The sequence below is a fragment of the Erigeron canadensis genome, chromosome 6 (assembly GCF_010389155.1).
Source record: "Erigeron canadensis isolate Cc75 chromosome 6, C_canadensis_v1, whole genome shotgun sequence".
In the NCBI taxonomy this organism is placed as follows: Eukaryota; Viridiplantae; Streptophyta; class Magnoliopsida; order Asterales; family Asteraceae; genus Erigeron; species Erigeron canadensis.
The window spans coordinates 26,206,707-26,231,415 of record NC_057766.1 but is presented as its reverse complement, the minus strand read 5'-3'; the positions used below and the strand labels follow the sequence as shown (position 1 = coordinate 26,231,415).

Here is a 24,709-nt window from a genome sequence, read left to right as displayed (position 1 = left end):
CAACACTTTCAAAGGAACTATTAAGAAATTATATTTCAACCTAACCATGAGCAGGTCCAAGCACATACCTTGGGATGATAGTAAACTCATGTGCTCTAAGTTTTAAGTGTAATGATAGTAAACTCATGTGCTCTAAGTTTTAAGTGTAATGATAGTAAACTCATGTGCTCTAAATTTTATGTGTAAGCTTTTCACATTGAATTGAGCTTTTGATAATATCATAAGAGAATTAGGTATTTTACAATTAGAAATTTAGGTAGACTTCAAACTCATCCCTTCAGCAGACTCATTAACCAAGTCTCTAGCTAATCCCGTTCGTCAAGAGATCAACCAAGTTCTGTTTCTGTTGTGATCTTACAAACTCTATAGAATTCACCCAATTCATGATAAGTTCACGAATCATGATATCTCACACCTAGTTGTCTAGACTTCCCATTGTACATCTTCCCAGAGCAGCATTATCACTATGGATAGAAATGGGTGCAGGGTGCTATAGGTTTAGGTCACAATGAAATCTCATAAATCAAGTTTCTTTGCCATTTAGCTTCTTTACCAGCGACAATAATGTCGTGTTCTTAGTTTCTTTTGCCACTTTAGCATGCTGGAACTTTTATGGGGGACATTCATCTCACAAAACTCGGGCAACTAGAAGATTTTTCTAGCCATCTCATATCCAGAATGGTAAAGAAGGCGAGCTAGAAAGAAGAAACAGAAGGTGATGACAATGTCTGCTGCATCTGCTACACTTGCAAAGCAGATGCAAAGTTCTTACCATGTACACATGGTTCCTGTCTTGGCTGCATAAACCATATAGGTTGTGGTTTGTTGCCGGTTTGGATTCTTTTCTCCCTTCCCTTTAATGTTTCGCTTTCTTGCTTCTCACTTTCTATTTCGTTATTAGCTTATTTTTGTTATGTTTCTAAATAAAGTCTGCCTTCTCATGGTTGGATAGAGTGATCATTACTCTGAGGATCATCTCCAACGAGAATTCTTACAAATGCTTTTTGACAAACATTTATTTATAAAAAGCTCTTGCTACAATAAAACAAGTGTTTAAAGAGCTCAGATTCTTTTATAAACCTTAAATTAAACTATAAAAATATAAGCTATTGCATGCCAAAAAGCTTTTACTTTCAATGGGAAAACAAAAGTGGAAATCTAAGTAAGCACAAAAGTCAACCATTAGTTCCTTAGCTTTGCCAATCTAAATAAATACAAAAGTCACATTTCCTGTAGTCATATAGTCATAGATATGCCCCCTTTAAAGCTTCAAACTCCTCCTGCAAAACTTGATCAAATTTGAAAAGTAAATCAACTGGTTGAGTAAAACTTTACAAACTGAGAGTAATGGAAACAAGGCAGTAAATATACTAATATGAATGGTTCGAGTTTTTTCTAATGGGAGGTCAAGCGGATGGAATACAATCAGACCAAAGACTTGTCCATTTGTTGTTGGAGCTTCAATAGCAGCCAAGTCTAGAGGGAATTTTTGAGCACTACGTGTAAGAATAAAATCCATTACACGTCACCAAGGGCAGAGTATCGTACAATTCAAGTTTCGTAGAACAATTCTTCGTCCAATTTTTTTTTTCTTTTTTGAATAAGCAGCATTCCAAACATGACTACACATGTTATATTAATTATTTGCAAGCTTTTATTTGGTATAAAGGTTAGCTGTTATATATACCAAAACAATAAGTACAGGCATAGTGGCTGGCTGAGTTATCAATATGGCTTTGTTACAAGACATGCACCCAAAAGTGCAACAACCATTGCCCGATGCTAGCTAACACCTAGATGTTAAGACTGAAAAAACGACTGACTAGCATGCTAGAAAATACAAACTAACAGCTCGACCCAATATTACGTACATTACAAAATACCAATAGAACTAAGTAACTTCCAAGGAGCTAACAAGTCCACCAGCTCATCCGAATTTTTGACACTAACAGTAAGAGCTTAAGTCGAATTGTACCAAAAATCTCTTCCACAAGTTGATCAACAGCCCGTCTTCTACAAAAAACTATTTGACCAGTACTTGCAAGTTGATCAAAACATTTAACAAAAAACTTTAGAAGGTTTTAAGCATTAACTATAGTATGGGCAAATTCTAAACCATTTAACGTTAAGCTATTCACATTGCTTTACCAGTTTGAGAACAAACACAACTCAAGAACAAAAAGCTGTGGTTCTCAATCAACTTAAACTAATATTACCAAAACTGTTATTATGACAAATCAACGTCTCAATGTTAACCAAGGATTTAGGTATTTTCGATCTGTTAAAATATTGGATCAGAATAAAATTATCATCTCCAAAAATAGAAGATACCGAAAGAGATTATAGGCTGTGATTTAGTTTCCTTAATAACTTACAAATTCTCTTATAAATAGGGACGTAGTTCAATGTAATGTTATCAACCAATTTACAACAATGTAGTCCTATACCAATATGTGTTCTTTAGAGGCTATTCAAAGCCTTATTATCTTCTATCTAATAATAATAATTTTCTATTTTACTATAACAATTGTTAAAATTTTCTTTGTAAGATCATTTCCTCACAGGTTCAGGGCAATGGAGGGAGGTTAAATTGTGAAGTAAATCCCGAACTCAACTCGAAATACCACAAGAATCGATCTGCAATGACACGGAATTACTAGCTACAATACTACACATACCTTTTAAAACTAATGAAGAGTTCACAGAAGCGTAAAGCAAGATGAGAGAAGCCAAGTTACGGAAGCTATTGGTATTGCCATGAATATGGCTATGAAAAGAACACCAAGAAAGATCCAAGGAAACCAAACTAGTGATACTGAATATCCAATGTGGCACGAAACTACTTAAACTGTTAGAAGAAAGATCGAGAAATTAAAGGGATGCGGATGCTTATTAATAAGATGACAATCTGATAAAGGCAGTTCGAATTCGGTCAAAGAACCTCAACTAACAGTAGTGTATCATAATGATCTGACATATGGGGATGATGTAACACTAGATAATCAGATCTTGAACTTAAAAGAGTAGATGGTGAAGAAATTGAAACCGAGTTTTGGAAGGATAATTACATTATTGGTAATTTTAGGTATAAACGACGCTATAATTTATGCAGCTTTGGGATTTCATTGATGTGTCGGTGAACTGTTTTTTCCATTCCCATCTTCTTTATAAGTTCATTGTTTTATGTTAACCATTCCCATCTTCTTTATAAGTTCATTGTTTTATGTTAACATTCTTATTATAGTTTTTAAGTATTTTGTGTGTTTGTATATCAGGATGGCTAGGCGCAAGAGGTATCTACATAGTCTGAACTGAAATAGAAGGCGAGGAGCATAATGATGAAGCATTAGATCGTTTAACTAATGAGTACTAACATCAGTCATTGATCGATCTCTCGATTACTAATGAGTCCTAGTATAAACTATATATTATTATTTGTTTTATAGGAAATCTGTGACCAAAAACAAGATAGCCTTTCAAAAATGGAAGAGCCTCATCTTACTTGGACAAAATCATTCACTAGATTTGCTCACGAGCAGGTAAACTATAAGACGACCATTTAAAAATTTATTTATAGTGTATCTACGACTTTGGTTATTAATGTAAAAATCATAGTCAACAACACAGTACGTACAAATGATTTTTTCATATAGGCAATGAAAAACAACGGCAAGTAACTAGGACTGGAAGAAATGTACGAAAAAGCCACACACGTAAAAAAGGAAGCTTTGATAGTGAGAAGCTGCTCAAGTTGTGGTAAGGTGTTTTGTGAACACAATTTTAGATGATTATATTTATACATGTTAATGGTACATTATATTATCGATATATAGGTATCCATACATGCTTTTGCAAATGACTACCATGACACACCTTTGGAGAAATGATGATTTTTCTAAGGTCATAGAAGTTATAAATATGAAGCTTTATACATACTTTTTCTGATTTCTATCTATGAGTGTTGTATATAAGTTATGGAAAATTAGCTAGAGCGTAACTTCTAACATTTCCTTGTCAATCATACAGATTGATTTGATGTCACGAGAGATTGAGTTTGAAGAGTCTCCTACATTGGATGAAGGGTGGTTGGTTACTAAGTTTTGGGTGTGTTATTTGAAATTTACATTTAGATTAGGCTAGCTCTTTTGTTTTTCTGATGAGTATACTCAAATTGAGTTGCTTAATTGTCTTGTGGTTATTTTTGGTTTTTCTTGAATATTAATTAAAGAACTTTGTTCAATAATATTGCAGATGTACTTATGTTGATGGAATTATTCTTTTTATATTGCAATGTTCAAAGTATTTTTCATTGCTAATATATGATAAAAGTACCATTGTTTATAGCATTAATATTTAAAAATGTCATTAAAAGATGAAAGTCTATAACGACACAACAAGATAGTGCCACCAAAAACTATCTAGGCTATAGTGACAAAACTGAAAAGTGCCACAAAAGGTGGTGAAGTCGATAGTGGCATAAGAAAAAGTACCACTAAAAACCATAAGACATATAGTGACACACAAAAAAGTGTCACTAAAACCCTTTAGTGGCAGCGCTTTTAGTGACATTTTTTTTTTCTGCCACCCCATTACCTTTGAGGACTTTAGTGGCACTTTTTCAATATTTAGTGTAGAAGGTATTTTTTTTTAGTGCGATCTTTGATACATCTAACAATGAAACATAACGGATATACTAAAAAAAATATTATATTACCCGAAATTGATGAAAAAACTTTAGAACACCCATTTTCCAAATAGAATGTGAAAGACAGTTACCTTCATATTCTGAAAGTTAAGCTGCAAGCCTTCAGTAGTTGCCTTCATATTCTGAAAGTTAAGCTGCAAGCCTTCAGTAGTTGCGTTCAGATTCTGAACATTATGCCGCAAACCTTCAACTTGCTGCTGCAAGCCTTCAATAGTGTCGTGCAACTCGTCATTCTCAATCGCCATATGTTATTCACATCCAGAGCCGCTTGATTATTTGAAAGAATATGAAGATCTAATTATTATTATTATTATTGTTATTTGTATTATTATTATTATGTCGATATAATCAAATACAATACACAATCATATACAAGAACAAGGCTATGATCAATTAGATATAGAGAGAAAATATAAGACATAAATTAGGGTTATGATCCTATATAATAATATATACTACAAGACTTTAGCCTTAATACTCCCAAGCCCTCCAACGCCTCTTGTAGTACACTTCTGGTCCTTCCAATATTCCTAGAAGGACTTTTGGATGTATGTATGATTTATCTTAGGTTGGATTCTTGAGTTAGTTTATATATGAAAAAAAAAATAAAAAAATAGCTTTTTACTAAAAACAAAGGAATAGAAAAAAAGAGAATTTGGGAGGTTATTTATTAAATTCATATATGCTAGAAATGTTTTTTACTTTTAAATACCTTTTTGTTAAATTCATAGATGTTGGAAATGTTATCTATACTCCCTTATAAAGCAAACTGGCTTTAAGGGAGTAAGAACCTGATGTGACTAAAATGTCCTCAACTTACTATATGTATGATCCCTTCTCGACCCGATTAGACAAAATTACCCTCAATAATGTTGTAAAAAGAAAACTTTGTCTCGATTCTCTATCAGAAGAAACACACACAAAACATAAACCCTAAATACATTCTCGATCCCTTCTCTATCAGATTTACCATGTCTCTCCCTAAATTCAGATCTCCCTAATTGATCCCTTCTCTATCAGAATATCAGAAACCATTCATCGATTTATTCACTGCCACCAGCACATCGATTCGTGACGGTGATCAATCCATATACACCAGCAGATTCGTGATCAATAGCAGATTCGTGATCAATAACAGATTCATGACACCAGCAGATCGTTTCGTGCTCAAAAGGTATGATTTTTTTTAAAACCCTAATGTTAATTATGTCATCTGCATCTGTTATGCACCCTATGTATATATATATATACATACTTTTGTACATGGATTTGGGGGTAATGATAATTTATGTTTGTTTATTAGAATTGTTGATCATGGATGATTTAAAGAATGGATGGATGGCCACGATGAATCTGGTTCAAATGATGTTTAGCCATGTGATGATTATTTTCATGGGTGCAAATGATTACTTACTGTAGCTGATAGATCAAAACGGGCAAGGTTCACCCATATTCGCTTTAAACCCTTTCTCGATCACTTTTTAAATCGCATCTCAATTTATATATTTCTCTGCAGATCGCTTTATTGGCGGTCAGATTTATTATAAATTCAGTCCATTGGCGGTCAGATTTCAATTGTATCCACGGCGGTCAAAAAAATTCAGTTCATATGTATCCACGGCGATCAGATTCTTTTATTATAATTTTGTTTTACCTAAATTATTGATACTACATATCAAAAGCTTATTTCATTTTCTTTTTTATGTATTTACGTTATAGTGATTACATTTCTTGATGCGACTTTCTGATACCCTGGAAAGGTTGGCTACTTCGACCCATTTACGATTTCAGAGATTCTTTTGTTCCCTGTTATTACTGAGGCTATTTTGTATATCATATTTAACTGGTAGTTATATTTCAAATGCAGACTTCTGTTTGTATACTGAGAGTGGTTGCTCCTTCATGGTCATACATACATTGTACACATCTATGTATTCATATTTACTAAATGTTTAATGACACATTGGTTTCAGGGGAATGCGTCGAAAAGATTTACTCTCGCAACGATACTAAAGAAATAGATGGGTTATCACCTTCATGATTTCAGAATCACTAATGGAAGGATACACACTAAATGTGCCAAAATGGATGGTTTTGGCAACAACAAATGTGTTGGATATAGAGTTTAGACAAGCCCAAATGGAGTACCAACTGATGTAGTTAAAGAATTCGTGTAACATTTGGGGGTTTCATCAAATGAGAAACTTAATTGATCAATACATAAATCGATACGTTCAAGAATTCATATTTATCTATATTTCATAATGGTTGAAAACCTACTCAGGTCCCCCGTGTCGGTGAATGTCCTGACATACGTGATTAGCTTGATGCCCCTGATTGTTCATTCTGAAAGACATAAGTGATTATCTTGATATCACTTTTAATTTTTGAATAGCATATTCTAGAGAAACACATATTTTTAATTATGTTGTAGTTTTTGTTTCATGACTGTTTAAAAGTTAAAACATGTCATTACATATCAGGCTCACTTGCATGGTTTCATAGAAACGTCTTTGAAACTTTTACCTTTCCAGAAATCTACTTCTCCACGTTTAATTGTTTATATTGCACTTTTTTTTTTCAGAATTTCTTTGAGCTACGTAAAGTTTGGTGGCAACCAATGTACATATAATGTTGCACTGATGCTCATAGGCCACGGGAGATGGATGAGATCAAAGCTGGTATACGTGTTCCCTCTATGATGTGAGATTTGCAATCGTTCCTTTCATGTTTATTTTACATTGCAGTTCACCTTTTTGAGATCTATAGATTATTAGATGACCATGATTTAGTGAGTAATCAGGTTATCCAAAAGTTATCTTGATTTGGAATTCTAGGAGCAATATCAAAGCCTTGGTGGTGATAGTATGGGGAGGGCAGGTTGGATAACGGGTAATCTTTTAGTACAAGGTAAAAAAAAAGATTGATTCCGGGTGGGCGTCCCCAACGTGCTATATCTGACTAAATACTTCTTAATTTTATTTATCAATAGCTCCGAGGTTATTAGAAGTTTTACATGCCAGTAGCCCCTTTGACCACTCTACTTTCAAGCTAATCTCTTTTATATTACCCACTTGACCCATTACTCTATTAGAGACCACATATAACCCGAGATGACCAATTCATAAGCAAAGTGGTCGAAGAGTCATCTACGAACATTGCAGAGTGTAGACTTTTTTTGTTCCAGTTCATCTATGCTTTGATATATATACCTAAACTCTAAAAAGTTGACATATAGAGAAGGTTAATGGCCAGGATGATAGTTGTACCAAAAAATCATGTACATGCAACATGAAAATCCTCATTAATAATGCATATTAGCTTTGTTCAACTTTTCTAAAATTATGTATTTTTTGGTTTCTGGTGTATAGACGTTTGTGGCGTAAAAGGAGGAATTCCTCGGAAAATAGGACGTGATAATGAACAAGAAATTGTGAGCCTATTGATACTGAAGTCCCTTATTGTCAATGGCAACAACAATGAAAAAATAAAGCATCATCAAATATAGCAAGGTTGGTCAATTTCTATTATTGATGTAACTGGAAGTATTGTTGCTACTATGTGTACACGAGATATTAAAACTTCAATATGATATGTTATTGACAATTTGACATATGATATGTTTAGTATTGTTTGCATATGTATATGTATGTATATTTGCACTTCTCATTGGTTTATATACATACATATGGATATTCGTACATGCAACAAATGTTTAGTACCGCCGCAACGCACGGGCACCTATCTAGTTTAGTGAAATTGCAACTATAAGTTACCTATTTGAAGGTGTAACTGTGGTTTGATGAAAGATAGTTAACGAACAAGGAAAACATGAAATCATTATATATTGATACGTGGTTCGATGAAAGAAAGTTAACGAACAAGGAAGATATGGAATCATTATATATTGATACTTTTATGTGAATTCAAGTTTATGATTGTATAATTTAAACAATTTTTAAATTTATTATTAGTTAAAGGAAAATAATCCGTACTGCACCGTTTTACCTATCTTAGGTACTGCCATGTTAAACAAAGTTACAAATTAAACTTTTGAATTTTATAAACATACAAAACCCTCCCTGAATTTTATATAATCCTCCTAAATTTTACATAATTCCTCCTGCTTTACCTAAGATAGGTACTGCATGTTTTACCTAACATTTCCGCTTAGTTTAAACACCACAATTATATTATAACATAAACAACTTTAGACGTAATATAATATAAAAACCATAAAAAAGATATAATATATTTTCATAATATTTAAATTTCACAATCCTATATTGACATCTCATCTGTTCTTAATGTAGTAAAAAACAACTTTATGTATTCTATATAATTACCAAAACTAAGAAAAACTTTCACATTGTTATTTTTATGGAATCCGTGTTTAACACAGATCTAGTAGGTTAATATAGATGGTTAGAAGCCAAAAGCTTTTTTTTTTTAAGGATAAGCTTAAAGACTCATCTACCTTCTCTTTTCTTTAACCATTATTTTCTATCCTTGTATCATTCTCTTGTTTGCCTCCAATAATCACATACTCTCAACATCAAAATTAATCACAAATTCTGGTACCATTTTACATAATATATATATATATATATATATATATATATATATATATATAGGGAAAGGTTATATATATTTTACATAATATATATAGGGTAACACTCTGGTGAGAACACCTTAAAAACATCATTTTGATGCATCAAAAGTCCATAAAACTAACATAGCAGAACTAATTATCTTTATTTAAGTGTTTAACAACACATTCATCCGTCAAAATCGAAATAATCATGTCTTTTGTTTTGTGCATCCATCTTGGATGCATAATCATCAAAATGATGCATCCAACAAAAAATGTGATTTTTTCGATTTTGATGAATCAATGTGTTGTTAAACACTTAAATAATGATAATTAGTTATGCACTATGTCAGTTTTATAGACTTTTAATGCATCAAAATGATGTTTTTAAGGTGTTCTCACCGTTCTTATTTTAAAACTGTTTTTATTTGATTGTCTGCATATATATATATATATATATATATATATATATATATATATATAGGAAAAGGTTATTCTAAGACCCTTTAAAAAACAGGAACCTTTAAGAACCTTTTTCCATCAATATATATAAGGGTAATATTGTAGTTTGATAATTAATTAATTAATTTAATGAAAAATAAAAATATATGGTTGTTAATGCACATGTGATCATCAATATGGTTAATTGCGCACATGTAATTATCAATATGGTTATTACGCACATGTGATCGCCAACTAATTTTATGAAATATTGTTTATAAAATACTAGCATACATGTGCTCATAGTTTTGTTCATGCACATATGATCACCAACTAATGTAATTAAATATTCATTTGTAAAATATTTTCATATACTTTCATACATATGATCATAGAACTATTTGTACACATGTGATCAATAACTACATACATGTATACATATGATCAATCAAATAAATACTTGCATACATATTTACCCATTGCATACATATATGCACATGAAAACAAATACAAAATAAAACTATTGCTTGTGATCTCGTAAACGGCGTCATGCACATGTGATCTCATCGGCGTCCCTTACCACCACCCTCGCCGGAAAAACATATGTTATAGAGATGGTGATAGCCTGTGTATTTTTTTGTGTCAATTTAATATAGAAACTGTGGTCTGTAACTTTTTCTTTTTTCGATCTCACCGGATAAACAACCACCCACGCCAGGAAATTCCTAGATCTTGTCGGCCCCCCTTGAAATTACCCACGTAGGAATTGATGTTTTCGATTATGGATTCATGTCATCTACGTCCAGACTTGTATTGTTCCCTTCTCAAATCTTTTAATTGATTTGTCTCGATCCTTAGGATGATTAATAGACATAGCTTTATAGAGGAACAAAATGAATGTTTTTTTGAAAGAATATGGCCAGCAGATCGGTTAGAAATTGACCAGAAAGAGGCATTCAAAATACTCATGGAAAGAAGTAATAGATCTTGTTTTTTCAATCTCAATTCTTTTAATTTTACGGTGTATGTGTTTGGCTATGTTAGCCTATATTTATGGATAAAGTTAAGGGCAGTTTCCTATCCTAAAATTTATGACCGTATTACCCTTTTTAATTTTTAAATGAAAATTAGTATTTCTAATTAATTACTAAAATGCCATAAGTATTTATGTCCATTGATTAAAATATTTAATGGCTAAGATTAATTTTAAAAAGTTTTTAAAAGTTCTTACTTTTTTTGGGTTCTTACAATAACTTTTTAATATATATATATATATATATATATATATATATAATATGTTGTTATTGTTATTGTATCTTGTAAATTTGATTATTTATTCAATTGGGTTTCATTAATGTTATTGTAGCTGTTGAGGGTTGTCGGAATAAGTTGTGTACCAACCATGAGCATTCAGTCAACAATCTAAATTTCATCAATGAAGATGCCAACTCTAAGATGGTTTGAAAGTATACATGTAAAATATCTATAATCTCTAGCTTATAAAGACAATAGGGATTAAGACATTAAGCACTTTTTTTCTTTCAAAAATGTCCTTACTTAAAAATAAAGCTAACATCTTTCCCTCATTTCTGACTAATTGTAATACACACTCGACCCTTCCAGCACCGCCTTCCATCTCCCCCCCTAAGACTACTGCTTGCACCACCGCCTTCCATCTCTAACGTTGCCCTCTATCTCTACCGCCGCAATCAACGCCATCAACACCGTTCATCACCGCTGCAATGTGCGGGCACCAAGCTAGTAAACTTATATGATAAGTAATATATAACCATGTCCTTTGTGGTCATTTTATCAACATAAGCCTAATAATAATAATAATAATAAAAAAAGCTAACACAAACACTTAAAAAGAGCTTATCAACTTATAAAATATAAGCTCAGCCAAACACTAGAGCCTAATTTTGTGCCGAATGCAAACAGAACACCTATCCTATCTGATGCATATCGACCAGCTGGCATTCTACATTTGTGCAGTCAGAAGTCAGAACCTATACCAACTGCATTATAAAGCAGTCCGTCCGTTTTCTGCATTTCCAAAATCTTTTGGGCTACAAACTTACAACTAGCTAACGATGACTTAATAGGATCACAACAATGTGTGTAAAGTGTAAACAAGAAGCACTTCTGTCTTGTCATTAGTTTATGATTCGATCATTAGATATGCTGTCAAGTTTATTCCTTCTTTTTGTGCTTTCTATATGAAGACATCATTGTTCTTTGTTTCATTGATTGTCTTTAACCAACAACAATTACCTAGATGAAGCCATCTCTTGTTGGAAAGAAAAGATCTGTAGGATCAGAAATTATCATCACTTCCCAGAATAGAAGATTACGTCTTGGAGAGCAAGCCGAGAATCAAGGCCTTTATATTATTTCCTTCTTTAGCTAATTCAAATCATGTACAAATAGAGGATAATAAAATTTGTAATAAAATAACAATCATTCACAATGTAGTCTTTTATTTCCCTCCCGTATCAAAGGCTGTATAAGCCTTACAATCTTACTTTTATTTTCTATATCAATTGTTAACATGGCTCTGATGCCATCTCTGTTGTTTGTCTTTTAAATCCCTATTTTGTTTCGAATGCAACAAATGTCGTCCCTATCTGATCCATCTAAAACATCTATGTCTCTTTCGTACATTTTAAAACTTTGGCGCGACGAGGTTAAAAGTCGACTCATGGGGACTTAAGATATCAATGTATGGTTAAGCATATGAATTATGGTATCTTTAATGTTCTTAACAAGAAGCATCTTCTTTATGGTTCATAATTAACACTTGATCCTTAAATATGTTGTGAAGTAATATCTCATGTTGTCAAGAAGAATGAGCTTTTGTTGTTGCAAAGTGTTTGAAGAGCACAAATAAGGCGGGCATATATACCTCGGATCTCAATTTCCACAACATAGTTGTATGACTTGTATCATGTGTTCCTTATATCCTATTCTGTTCATTAACTTGTAAGAACAAAAGGGGTGACAACCGACAATCGTGTTGTGCTCGGGTTGATCAGTCATGGGTTGGTAGGTTCATATAGTTCAACCCAAACCCAATCCACTTAATGATCGTGTCGAAAAGGTAAACCCAAACCTAAACCATTTATAGTGTCGACTCGTTGAACCCATATTAAATCAAAACCTACATAATCTTTAATAAAATTTAAAACCATAGAATGTTGCAATTCCTATAATGTGTAGTAGAACATATATAAAATTAAATAACCATTTACAAGATTAATTTTCAACCCGTCTACAATACGTTCTCTTTTCTTATATATAGAAAATTAAAGAAATATTAGCATGCATAAAAAGATGGTAACTTACATATCAAAATTCAAAAGTCCACACCTTAAATTTAATCATAAATATATAACTATTTTATGGATGTTGTTTTTTGAACGAACAGCCCATACATTAACAAAACTCAAGATTAATAGCAAGCTCCAAAAGAACTATATGGGCCAAAAGGTAGCTATACTTGCATACCTCATTCAGATTGAGTACGAAAGCCCGTAAAACAAAAGCTACAAAAAAAATTTTTAATTAGCATACATACACTATTACAATTAGACATGCCAAAAAAACCGGTCCCAAATAACTTAAATCTAAACCCAAAAAAAACTGGTTCTTGAAGAATTGATTGGTTTGGAACCGGTTTCACCTTCAGTCCCAAAAATTGGTTCCTTACTGGTTCCAAATCGGTTCGGTTCCAATTCTTGGACAAAAAAAACTAGTCAAAAGTTGACCAAAACCGGTTCCGATTCTTGAAGAACAGATTTTTCGTCGCATTGACTGGAACCGGAAAAAAAAGTTTTTTGCCCATGACTACATACAATTAAAGTATCTAAATATATACTGTGACTTTTTGGCTGGAACTCTGGTGGTATTTCCAACTATTATAATTACTTTGCATTTCTCTATTTTTCTTTCGTTATTTTTCTTCTTTATGGGTATGAACTACAATATAATTAATAGATTGTACAAACAACAACAACAATGGTATCCAATCCCAGCCTAAGCCTATGTCGGGGTATGGGGGAGATATGATGTAGACAGTCCTTACCCCTACTCAAAGGTAGAGGGGCTGCTTCCAGATCCACCGAGGTTGAAGGGACCTCCGGGCCGGGGTGAAAAAAAATAGGGTTAGATCCACCGGAGTGGAAGACTTAACCGGGAATAATCTCGATCTCAAACTTTCAATCTCAAAGCTCGATATCAGTCTTCAGAAACCAAACTCAGATTGGATCTAAAAGTTTGTTACCGTTAGAGGAGAAGAGGGAGCAGGAAGAGAGAGAGCAGAGAGAGATATCTTTACAAAAAGATTGTATAAGAAAGCCCATTAAACTAAATTACAAAAAGTTTTTAACAACATGCAATTAGACTACCCAAATATATACCGTGATTTTTAGGCCGAAGCTCCGGTGGCATATATACATTACTATGCATTTCTCTATTTTTTATGAATATAAATTACAATATAACCGATTGAAAACCATAACTTAAAATTTGTATATGGAGGAATGAAATAAGTGGCTGTTACACATATAATTTGGGTGAAAAATCTTTAACATCTTAAGCTTTAATACATAAAAAAAATGGGGTCCAATCAATTACCCAAAACGTTAAAAAATTAGCATGTGGGGAGTTTTCTTTTACCAAAGTTAGATGTGTAATAGTTTCATACTCACTTATACCGTAGTATATTAATATTATACTCTTTACCAATAGTTAAACTAACCATTGAGTTCTTTCTATAGGAAGAGAGTTTTCTTCTTATCTAGATCTAAGATTGGGAGATATCTTTAGATTTTCCTTTTCGGCTTGATTTCACTTTTGGTCCAAATTTTTTTCCCTTTCAAGTTAAGCCATAGGCCGGAGACAACGTTGTAAGTATCAACCTTGGCAGCCGAAATATTGGCGCCAAGACGGTTCGTGGTGGTCCGCGCCACGATAATTCCCAAATCGGTCACGTTTATCGTTTTTGGTCAAAGGCGGTCAATATCGGTCAACATCGGGTTTGACTTTAAAACAAAAAGGGGTTTTTTTTAGGGCACAAAAATAAGAAAACGGTCTTTTGTCACACATCCTCTACAATCACAGTCACTCAAATCTCCATTCAAACCGGCGCCTCAACTCCGGCTGTCATTCACCCCCTGCGACCAACTTCACCACATCCCACAGGTATTTCAACTCTGATTTCCTTTATTTTGAAATTTTGATACAATTCTGATTAATTAATTAAATGTTTGATATTATATTTCTTTTTTACATATGATAGGCTGATAACTTAGTATTTGTTAATTAGTTTTGATATTGAGATCATATATCTGATTTTTGATATGTATAGTTATTTAATATTCTGATTAGTGATATTTGTTAATTTGCTCGGGTTTTTTACTAGTTTGTCATTTTGATATGGACTTCATGTTTGTTACATATGAATTTGTTATACATGAGTTTATAGCTAATATTTTTTAAAAATATAATTCCCTTTAGAATTGATAGTCTCCGCCAAGAAACCGATATTTACAACCGTGGCCAGAGGTCCTTCTGGAAGCTGCTCTCTACCTTTGGGTAGGGCATCGTACCTACCCCATACCCCTCTTATGTCGAGATTGGGTACCATTAACCATAGTAATATCACACCTCCTCGTACCGTGCTTATGCTGGGATTAAGTACATTTGTTGTTGTTGTATAATATCTTGGCAGGATTGGGTGGTGTTGTTGACATTGGACTATAAATAGAACAATTTTTTTAAATTAATTTTGATATTTTTGTCCCCATTTTATAGCTATTAACCGTTACTTAGTGATGCACATTAATGTTGTTGTTGTTAAGTTTACTACTTGTATATCTTATACCAAAAAATTGTTCGTACTCACTAATGCTATAAAGTACAGTATTTAAAAAAGACATGTACCGATACCAGCAGCCCCTATATTAGCAGTTTGGTTTCAAATGGTGTGCCATCGACCATGCTTAACCTATGGATTAATGGTTCTAATCCAATTTCAGCACCAAAACAATTCACCATGTAACCTATGTAAAGAAATATACTTGTTTAAAATTTGGGTGGGAATCGTACTGGACCATAGTGTGTCAACGCCAGGACCTGTTATAGTTTGTACTAAGTACCATGTTGTATATACTTGGTTTTGATACGGTAACTAAGGTTTGTTAGAATCACTGTTTCATCCCTAGATTTGCACACAACTATATCTGATATCGGGTTTTATGTAATAGTCAGATACTTTGTTTCAATTGGTACCAAATTTGATGTGAAAACAGATTTGTTTCAGTTTCTCATGTTACAAAACTTATTAACGAAGATTTCTTTTTCTAGCGTATATTAATACAGTATTCAATATAGTCGGCAATTTTATTCTGCATTTGAAGGTTAAGATCTTTCTAGTGAAGTACTGAGTTGCTAGATATATCCTGCCTCACTAGCATTCATAGTATGATGATTTGCATGTGTATCATCTTGTGTTTTCATGACTTGTATGCATCTAATTTTTTTTTTTTAATATTATGTATAGGAATAGTAATAGGAATGGTGGGGCTATCTATAGGAGAAAAACATTTTATACAAGGTGGAATTGCTCAAGACTTGCGTACTGATGGTCGTAATAGGTTAACTTACCGACCCATAATTGTGGAATCCGGAGTCATTGCTCAAGTAAACCTTTTTCTCTTTCAATTTTTTTTTATGACAGTTTTCATTTTAATATCCCTACATGTCACGGATCAAGTGATTATTAAGAAAAAAAGACTCGCTTTTATGTGCTTACTAAGCTAAATGACAGGCAAATGGTTCAGCAAGAGTTAAGATGGGTAGAACGGAAGTCATAGCTAGCGTGAAGGTATTTTTTTGTCTGCAGTATAATACCTGTCAGTTCTTATAATTCAAAAGTTATTGTATGTTAATTGATTTCATGATCTTACTTGATTGCAGGCCGAGCTAGGAAAACCAAGTTCTTCGGCGCCCGACAGAGGCAAAGTTTTTATCTTCATTGATTGCAGTCCCACAGCAGCACCCGAGTTTGAGGTTTAATATTTGAATATTTGATATTTATTGAATTTTATCATCATACACGCACATGTTTGATGTTGAGCTTGCTGAATTAGTTAGATACTTCAAATTTGTTCATTTGACCTTACAAAAGTTTACCTTTTTTATACAGCGGAGAGGTGGTGAAGAACTTTCAACTGAACTCTCTGCAGCTCTAAGGCAATGTCTTTTGGGAGGTAAATCTGGAGCAGGTATGGAGTTTAACAAACAATTTAAAGTTTCATAGTCCTTGTAGATATCGATAATTTTCATAGATTCTATTTACAAAGGGCGCTTCCGTAACTTATATCCCAGGAGCTGGAATTAACCTTTCATCTCTGTCAATTGTCGATGGGAAGGTCTGTTGGGATTTATATATCGATGGTCTTGTGATTAGCATGGATGGAAATATACTCGATGCCTTAGGTGCTGCCATCAAGGTATTTACTTTTTCTCATCCAAAAATATGGATTTATGTTTATACTGCATTTGGTATATATGTAGCATCCACCTTTCTCTAATGTTTGATATTTGCTTCTATAGGCTGCTTTAAGCAATACGGGTATTCCAAAAGTCAATGTTGCTTCGGCTGCCCCTTCTGATGAACAACCAGAGGTTGACGTGAGTGATGAAGAGTTTCTACTATTCGACACCACTGCAGTTCCAGTTATCGTGACTTTAACTAAGGTGATTCAGATGCAATTAGATGTTCCACTATGGGTGGGTTGGGTAACTGTTCCGGTAACTGGTCAAAGCTGGGAGTATCAAGTACAGGTTGGATTATGGGGTTGCCTAAGAGGAAATGCTTTCCAAAATTTAGAAATTTTGTAAATACTTGATGTGCTGAATATGGCTAAAAAGTTAAGTTTGTGTTGATGATGAGTACCTGGTTTTCTGAATAGTTTATTTATTAAGAAGATTTATGCATTTCAAATACTGTTTGTGATTTCCAACCCATTTGATCATAGTTTTGGCTATATTAAAGTGACTCTTATAAATAAGTGCGTTGAGTCGTCATCTCTAAGATTTATTATGCAAGTCTCTTTTATTAGTCAAGATACTCTTATGTCACATATAGGTCTTGTCCTTTGTATGTAGGTTGGAAGGCATTATATTGTAGATGCAACTTCAGAAGAGGAATCACAAATGAGCTCTGCTGTCTCTATTTCAATCAACAGGCAAGGATTGATATGTGGGCTGACTAAAAGAGGGGGTGCAGGTCTAGATCCAAGTGTCATTTTTGACATGATATCCGTGGCTAAACATGTGAGTGAGCAGTTGATGAACAAATTGGACTCCGAGATAGCTGCAGCTGAGGCCATGGAAGAAGAGTCGTGACATTCATAGTGGTTAGAGTAGTCACGTTATTGTAAAGAGTTTAAATTTATTGTGTTGTGCTCAGTTATCTCGGTATGTAGCATTAGCACCCATTACTGTATTACTAGTTTGGTGAGATCCTGTAGGTCAAAATGACATTTTGATAATTTGATGTACCATTATGGGCGGATGAGTAGTTTAGAATTGACAATTTTTTCGGCCCTTGTGAAACGGGTTAGTCATATCTTCATTTGAAACTATCGGGGTGTTTGAGTTCGTGGTTTTCAATTTTTAAGTCCATATATCAGATTAATGTTTTTGTTTGAAAATTAAATATCATGGAAGAGAAGCTTTACCGCCTTTACACTCTCAAATCTTTCAACACCCTCTTGATCAAAGCCATATAACAGATTACCATTCTTCTATACACTAAAATGCAATATAAATTCTTCAATTAAATATAATCTTTGTTATTACAAGCCCTTGTTTACAAATTACACATAAGAATAATATTTCCAAAATAATCAAGCATTTAACTAAATTAATAAATTATATATATAACATTATTACTTAATGATTTTATTATAAGTGAAAGTATGACAAAGCATGCTTCATATAGGATGATGACAAACAAGTGGATTCAGAGAACTTACTGAATGATCTTCATAAAGCTTTCAAACCTATCATCTTCAATAACATTTATCTTCAAATTATAGAGATCACTTTCGAAATTCATCCACAAATACGACGTCTCTTCATCGCATATCACATCTTCTAGCTGCCACAGTTTGCTCATGGACATTGGCAATTCTTGTAACCCACGACAACCGCTCATCCTAAGTACTTTCAGACCACTTAGTTCACCAATTTCTTCAGGCAGTATACTTACACTCAAACAATCAGATATATCTATAAAGCTCAACTTACTCAAGCTTCCAATTGATTCGGGAATTTCTTGTAGTTTTGTGCAACAATGAAGCATTAAGCTTTCAAGATTTGATAGACTTCCCAACTCTTTAGGAAGAGTCTCCAGTTCATGGCAATTGGTGATGCTGAGTTTCACTAGTTGACCAAGATTGCATAGTTCAGATGGTAGTCCTTTTAAATCATAACACCGGTCGATTACAAGCTCTGTTAGATTTGGTAGTATATACGGTGATGACCCGGTGGTGCAACTCATCAAAGCATCACCAAACTCACACATAACAAAAGCAAGTTTCTTTAGATTATGTAACTCAAAGATGGGACGAATTGAGGATGACAATGAAACATGTTCAAATCTGATTCTTTTTACGTTTGATAGATAACGTATGGATGAAAGATTTTGCAGGTGAGAAGGATATACACCATAGCCGGTGACACTCAAAACCTTCATTTGGTCCATCTTTTCAATGAATTGAGGCAGAGCGTATTTTTTGCTCTGTATATTCAATGTCAATACTTCAACTTTAGGTGCTTGTAAATCATTCCAAGTAGAATCAAAAGTGTCATCTATAGGTAAAGATTGCAGATACTTTAGTAATCAAAGAGAGGAAGTATATAATTAGCAGAAAGTTCAGGTGAATATACAGATTGAAATCAAACCTGTTGAAATAGATAAGATTTGGGTGCTAATGGGGTGTGTTATTTGTTCCTTCCACCAAATTGGAAACCGGTTCTCATGGATTTCAATGAACAAGCGTTTTCTTTCTGCAACGGGCTCTTGGCTACTGAGGTGGATGGCCAAGTCTCTTAGCAAATTGTGCTGCTTGACATAAAGCTCGTTACAATACCCTTCTAATTCCCCTGCCTCTTTTCTGTCAAATCATATAAATATTGGTTTATCAATGGAGAAACAAACTATAATATGATGATTGAAATATTTATCTCTTAACTGAATGGTAGAGTACCTTATTGGAGCAAGTTTGATAAGATTTCTTAATGAGATTTCAACAAGATTTTCAGTGGTATACATTCCCTCATCATCAAGATTGTATAACTCCACCCACATATCCAGAAGAATCGTAGCTGCAATCCGTTCATCTTCAGGAAACGAGCCCAAGTCCAAGAAGCATTCTTTAACAATAGACAACTCATCCAGTGAATCAATACTTGACTTGAGACTATGAAGTATGCTGCTGTTTGACTGCAAAATAGATTGACCATCTGACCATTTTTTGAGAGTAGTTTTCCATTTAAGCAGAGATTGACCGCAAAGCGATGCACCAACCACAGTAAGGGCCAACGGAAGTCCCTTACATAACTTAACAATCTACATTCAGAGGCATAAACAAAGTCGATTCAGTCACTGCTAAATGTAAAGATGGAACTAGTGGGATCAAGCAATTATATAAAAGTGCTTATATATATCCTCACCTTGTTCACGAGATCATCTGGCACATTTACATGAATTCCATCATTTGGAAATGCCGAATAGCAAAGAAGAGTTTTTGAATCTTCTTCACTCAACAAGCTTAACTCATAAGTTGAATTAAACCTTGGAAACAAAAATCTTGATGTGACCAAAATTTTGTATCCTGATATATGAAACTTAAGCTCTTGAATTATGTATTCAGATTCAGACCAGACGTCGTCCAGGATCAACAACATGTTCTGTGATTCCATTCGTTTCATTAGGCTCTGGAGTTGATTTGTGGCCTCTTCATTGGTTTGAAACTCATAATGATTTTCACCAAGATGTTCAAATAGTTTTTGGACAACGGTCTTCAGACTGGATGTTCTTGAGACAGTAATATAAAAGATATTTGCACCAAATATGTCTGTCAAGATAAAGTATGCATCAATACATCATAGTAGATAGTCAACAAAACAACGACAGTACCCAATTCCTGCCAACACAGGGTATGGGGGAGGTAAGATGTAGACAGTCTTGCCTCTATCCAATAGGGGTAGCCCCAGTAAGGATTGTAAACACGATTTTACAATGGTTGTTGTAAGGATGACAATCACAAATCTAGAAATAGTCCTAAAACAAAGATATTTGTGCCAAATATAGAACATTAATTAAAGAACACCCAATGTTGTCTTTCACGGGTTTTGGGTCTCAATATATACTTTCTTCGACGTTGTATGAGGGTGGTTGAGATGTAAACAACCTTACCCCTACTTAAGGTAAAGAGGTTGCTTCAAAGTTCTACCAAAGGTAGAGACCTCAAGCCTTGCTAGGCATGAGGATTATCGAACCTTTGACCCCAGACTCCAAAGGCAAGGGCTCTCACCACTTGATCCGACTCAGTTGGTTCTATTAATTTGTGCCAAATATGTTTGTCAAAATAAATTATATGAATTAAATAAATTACGTTAAACACTTGATTCTTCAATATAGGTACCTTTTATTTTATTGTCATGACAAAGTAGTTTCACCAAAGTAGTCTTCCCACAACCTCCAGGACCCGAAACCACCATCACTTGATCGTCATCATCAAGCAGCATACGCTTCACTTGCTCTAGATGCTGGTCAAATCCAACTATAAGATATGGAAGCCCGGGAACACTGCACAATTTAGAACTAGGACGCGCAGGACTAGTAACAGCTGATAGTAGTCGATCCATTTTCTCCGACAAATCATAAATCCCAATCAAACCCCTCATACTAGTACTCATCATCATCATATCCGTCTGCAATTCCACCTGAAAAAACCTTAAGAGCTCGTTGTTTAACCGAACCAACTTATTAGAATGAAGAAACTTTTGGTACACGTTCCAAAAGTTAATCTTCGAGCACTTTAGTACGTGTTCTTTCCCCGTCTCTAGATGATATACAAACATCATGATCTCTTTTTCCGGACGGTCTAACACTTTGTTGAGCCTCCGGCTGTCGTAAAACATTGACTCGATGCAATTCAAGGTTTTTTTAAGACGTTTGAGTAAAGTTTTGAATCTTGCGGTTTGCATACTTTGTCCTACTACTGCTTTCAGTAGTTCACGAATTGCAAGCTCTAAAGCGGTCTCGATCATTACAACCATCGATATATACGTAATGATTATTATATATACGAGTATATGTTTAGAATGTACGTAAAAAAAATTGATTTAAGTGAAGAATATATGTTAGTAGTGCGTATTTGCATGCAGATGTGGTAATCTATATATACAAGGATCGATCATTCAAAAATGATACATGTACGTCTTTGTAAGTACGTGAGGAAATTAAATAAAAATTAATTAATATATATGAAGTTACGATGTATAAACAAGGATTTTTCTAGCAGGCTACGTTGGAACGCGTTCATATTACTGTAAAAAACTATGAATTCATTAAACGAGTAAATATGCGAGTATTTGTTAGTTGAACAGACAGAATGGCTATATACTGGTTTTTGTATATATGCTGACGTAATCAGGAAGGTGACTGGATGGAACGAATTAGTTTAGTCAACTACGTACAAGAATGGTCCCTATTCTATGCTGAAATACTCATTTCTTCCATTGTTTTTATTAAAATAATAGAACTGAACTACTAATGATGATTGTTTTTAATTAGTCTAATTATATCCTCCTAAATTCTTAATTATATATGTCATTGTCACTTGTTCTTCGTTCAGAATCTATGTATTAGAACACACGCCTTCTTAAAACTTTGTTCCCAGTTAAGTATCTATGCTACGTCTTCCTTAAACTTTATCTCCTGTTTAGAATCTATGTGTAATTAGCACACGCTTTCCTAAATACATTGATGTCACAACGTATGATGCACCAAAACTCCATACAGGTAGGCGTACTCGTTTCGGAAACTCCATGACAATGTTTTCGCGTATGAAACGCGGAAGAATCGTTTCCTTGAATTTTCTATAAATACTGAAATGTTTCTTAGAAGTTTCCATATTGTTACTAATTAACATCAGGGTTTTAATAGACTTTTTCTATTCCAAAAGCGACTACGAGATTGTACATATTTCAAAAACACCCAAACAAGCTATGTTTATATACAATTTGATTAACATTAATTTTTTTCTATTCTAAAACCAATTATTAAACACTAAGCATTCGATGAGTGATCACTGATCAAACATATATTCTACAGTTATACATATACAATTATACATAACCTCTGAAGTCTCAAGTCTCTCTCTACAAAAAGTCGATATAATTTATATTTGTATATTTTTTTATTTTCATATCCGTATCTTGGATTTTTTAGTTTTGTTGTTCCCCGTTCTCGTATCGTTTCCATACCCTTTTGCCGGACCCTTTTGTCGTAACACAACACTAATATCTACCACTTCTCTAAATATATATAAAATAAATTATACATTAACTACTTTTATTTAGACCGATTGTTGACTTAATTAAACTCACATTTTATAAAAGGGAAGTGATAAATCCACAATAATTATTAGTCAACTACAACAAATGTACATGTTTTATCGCACAATTTACAACTGCGTAAAGCATACATTGTTGTGAATTGCAAATATATGTTGTAAATATATCATTCCCTTTTATAAAATCGGTAAACATTCCAATACGGTTTACCCAAACCATAGGTCATTGTGTATTACGAGTAACATTTTTGAAAAGGCTCATAAATGTAGCTAATTTGCTGTATTTGTGAGCGGATTTAGTTATGTGCCCTATAGTTTCTATTGTTTTGTTTTCTCTATATCAAAAGGCTTTGTTGATTTTTTTTTAGACTTTCTTTGGTCTTATTAAACTTGTTCATTTTTAAAATTTCAAAATCAAATTTTATCAACTTTGACCATAAATATTTTTGTTTATATTATATAAGTATTTGATAAAATTTATACTAATAAAACACACATTTAAAACACAATTAATTCATATAACTTTCTTTAAATATTATATAACGCAAATAAAAATATTTATACTTTGAAAATTTAAAATTAGACAAGTTTAATGGGAGGGAATGAGTATTATTTAATACTGTAGATAACACTAATAAAAAATGTGAGTTAATTGACTTTTATATGAAGTTGGTATAAAGAGATTTTCTTCTTTTTAAGTTATCCATCTTGTTGGCAAGAAAATTGTGAAAGGAGCCAAGGACTGACTCATAGTGTTTTTGGAAATGATTACATTGAATACATACATATAGTTATAAATTACAAAGAAGTTACGAAATTTTGTTTTTGTAAAAGTTCATCGAATGTAAGGTTGATCAACTAACAACTCTACCAATTCGATGATTATATTTCACACCAGTTTCAAAGATGTAAAAAGATAACACAAGTTATATATATAGTTATTACGTGTGAAAAAAGTTCGGTTATCGAAAGAAAGATATCATCGCGCGCCTACATACATATGATATCAATAACCGACAATTTGATAAACACAATAGCAAGTACTAATTAAAGCATGATATACATAAAATATTACTGTACTTTTTTTAAGATTAACAAATTTTCTACTACTTTTAAATTACACCAATTAATAAAAAAAAATTTATTTGAAAAGTAATCTTTATATATACTAATCTATGGCCATGTTCGAACTTTGGTCTTCATCACAAGAAGCTTCTATCGACTGGTTTCGGTAATACCTAATTGTCAATGCTTATCATATTTAATATATTCATTGTAAATTACCATAGATACCTTTGAATTGGTTCTTGTCATGTG

The 24,709-nt window shown here is 33.2% G+C and overlaps 2 protein-coding genes across 2 annotated transcripts; one reads left to right on the top strand and one right to left on the bottom strand.

Annotated features, from left to right (window-relative positions):
- The first annotated feature begins 14,831 nt into the window (after window positions 1-14,831).
- LOC122605031 (exosome complex component RRP42-like) lies at window positions 14,832-18,385 on the top strand. The gene is made up of 8 exons (XM_043777900.1): window positions 14,832-14,939; window positions 16,300-16,439; window positions 16,567-16,623; window positions 16,716-16,808; window positions 16,945-17,023; window positions 17,127-17,251; window positions 17,355-17,498; window positions 17,910-18,385. Exons 2-8 carry the CDS (start codon window positions 16,314-16,316, stop codon window positions 18,147-18,149), a joined length of 864 nt encoding a protein of 287 aa, XP_043633835.1. The 5' UTR covers window positions 14,832-14,939; window positions 16,300-16,313; the 3' UTR covers window positions 18,150-18,385.
- A 352-nt stretch (window positions 18,386-18,737) lies between these two features.
- Window positions 18,738-22,151, bottom strand: LOC122606314 (probable disease resistance protein At5g66900). Its single transcript, XM_043779272.1, has 5 exons — window positions 21,458-22,151; window positions 20,484-20,887; window positions 20,018-20,379; window positions 19,713-19,924; window positions 18,738-19,619 (listed from the first exon to the last, which is right to left on the bottom strand). The coding sequence occupies exons 1-5, from the start codon at window positions 22,092-22,094 to the stop codon at window positions 18,778-18,780; spliced, it is 2,457 nt and encodes an 818-aa protein (XP_043635207.1). The 5' UTR covers window positions 22,095-22,151; the 3' UTR covers window positions 18,738-18,777.
- Between the last annotated feature and the right edge of the window lie 2,558 nt (window positions 22,152-24,709).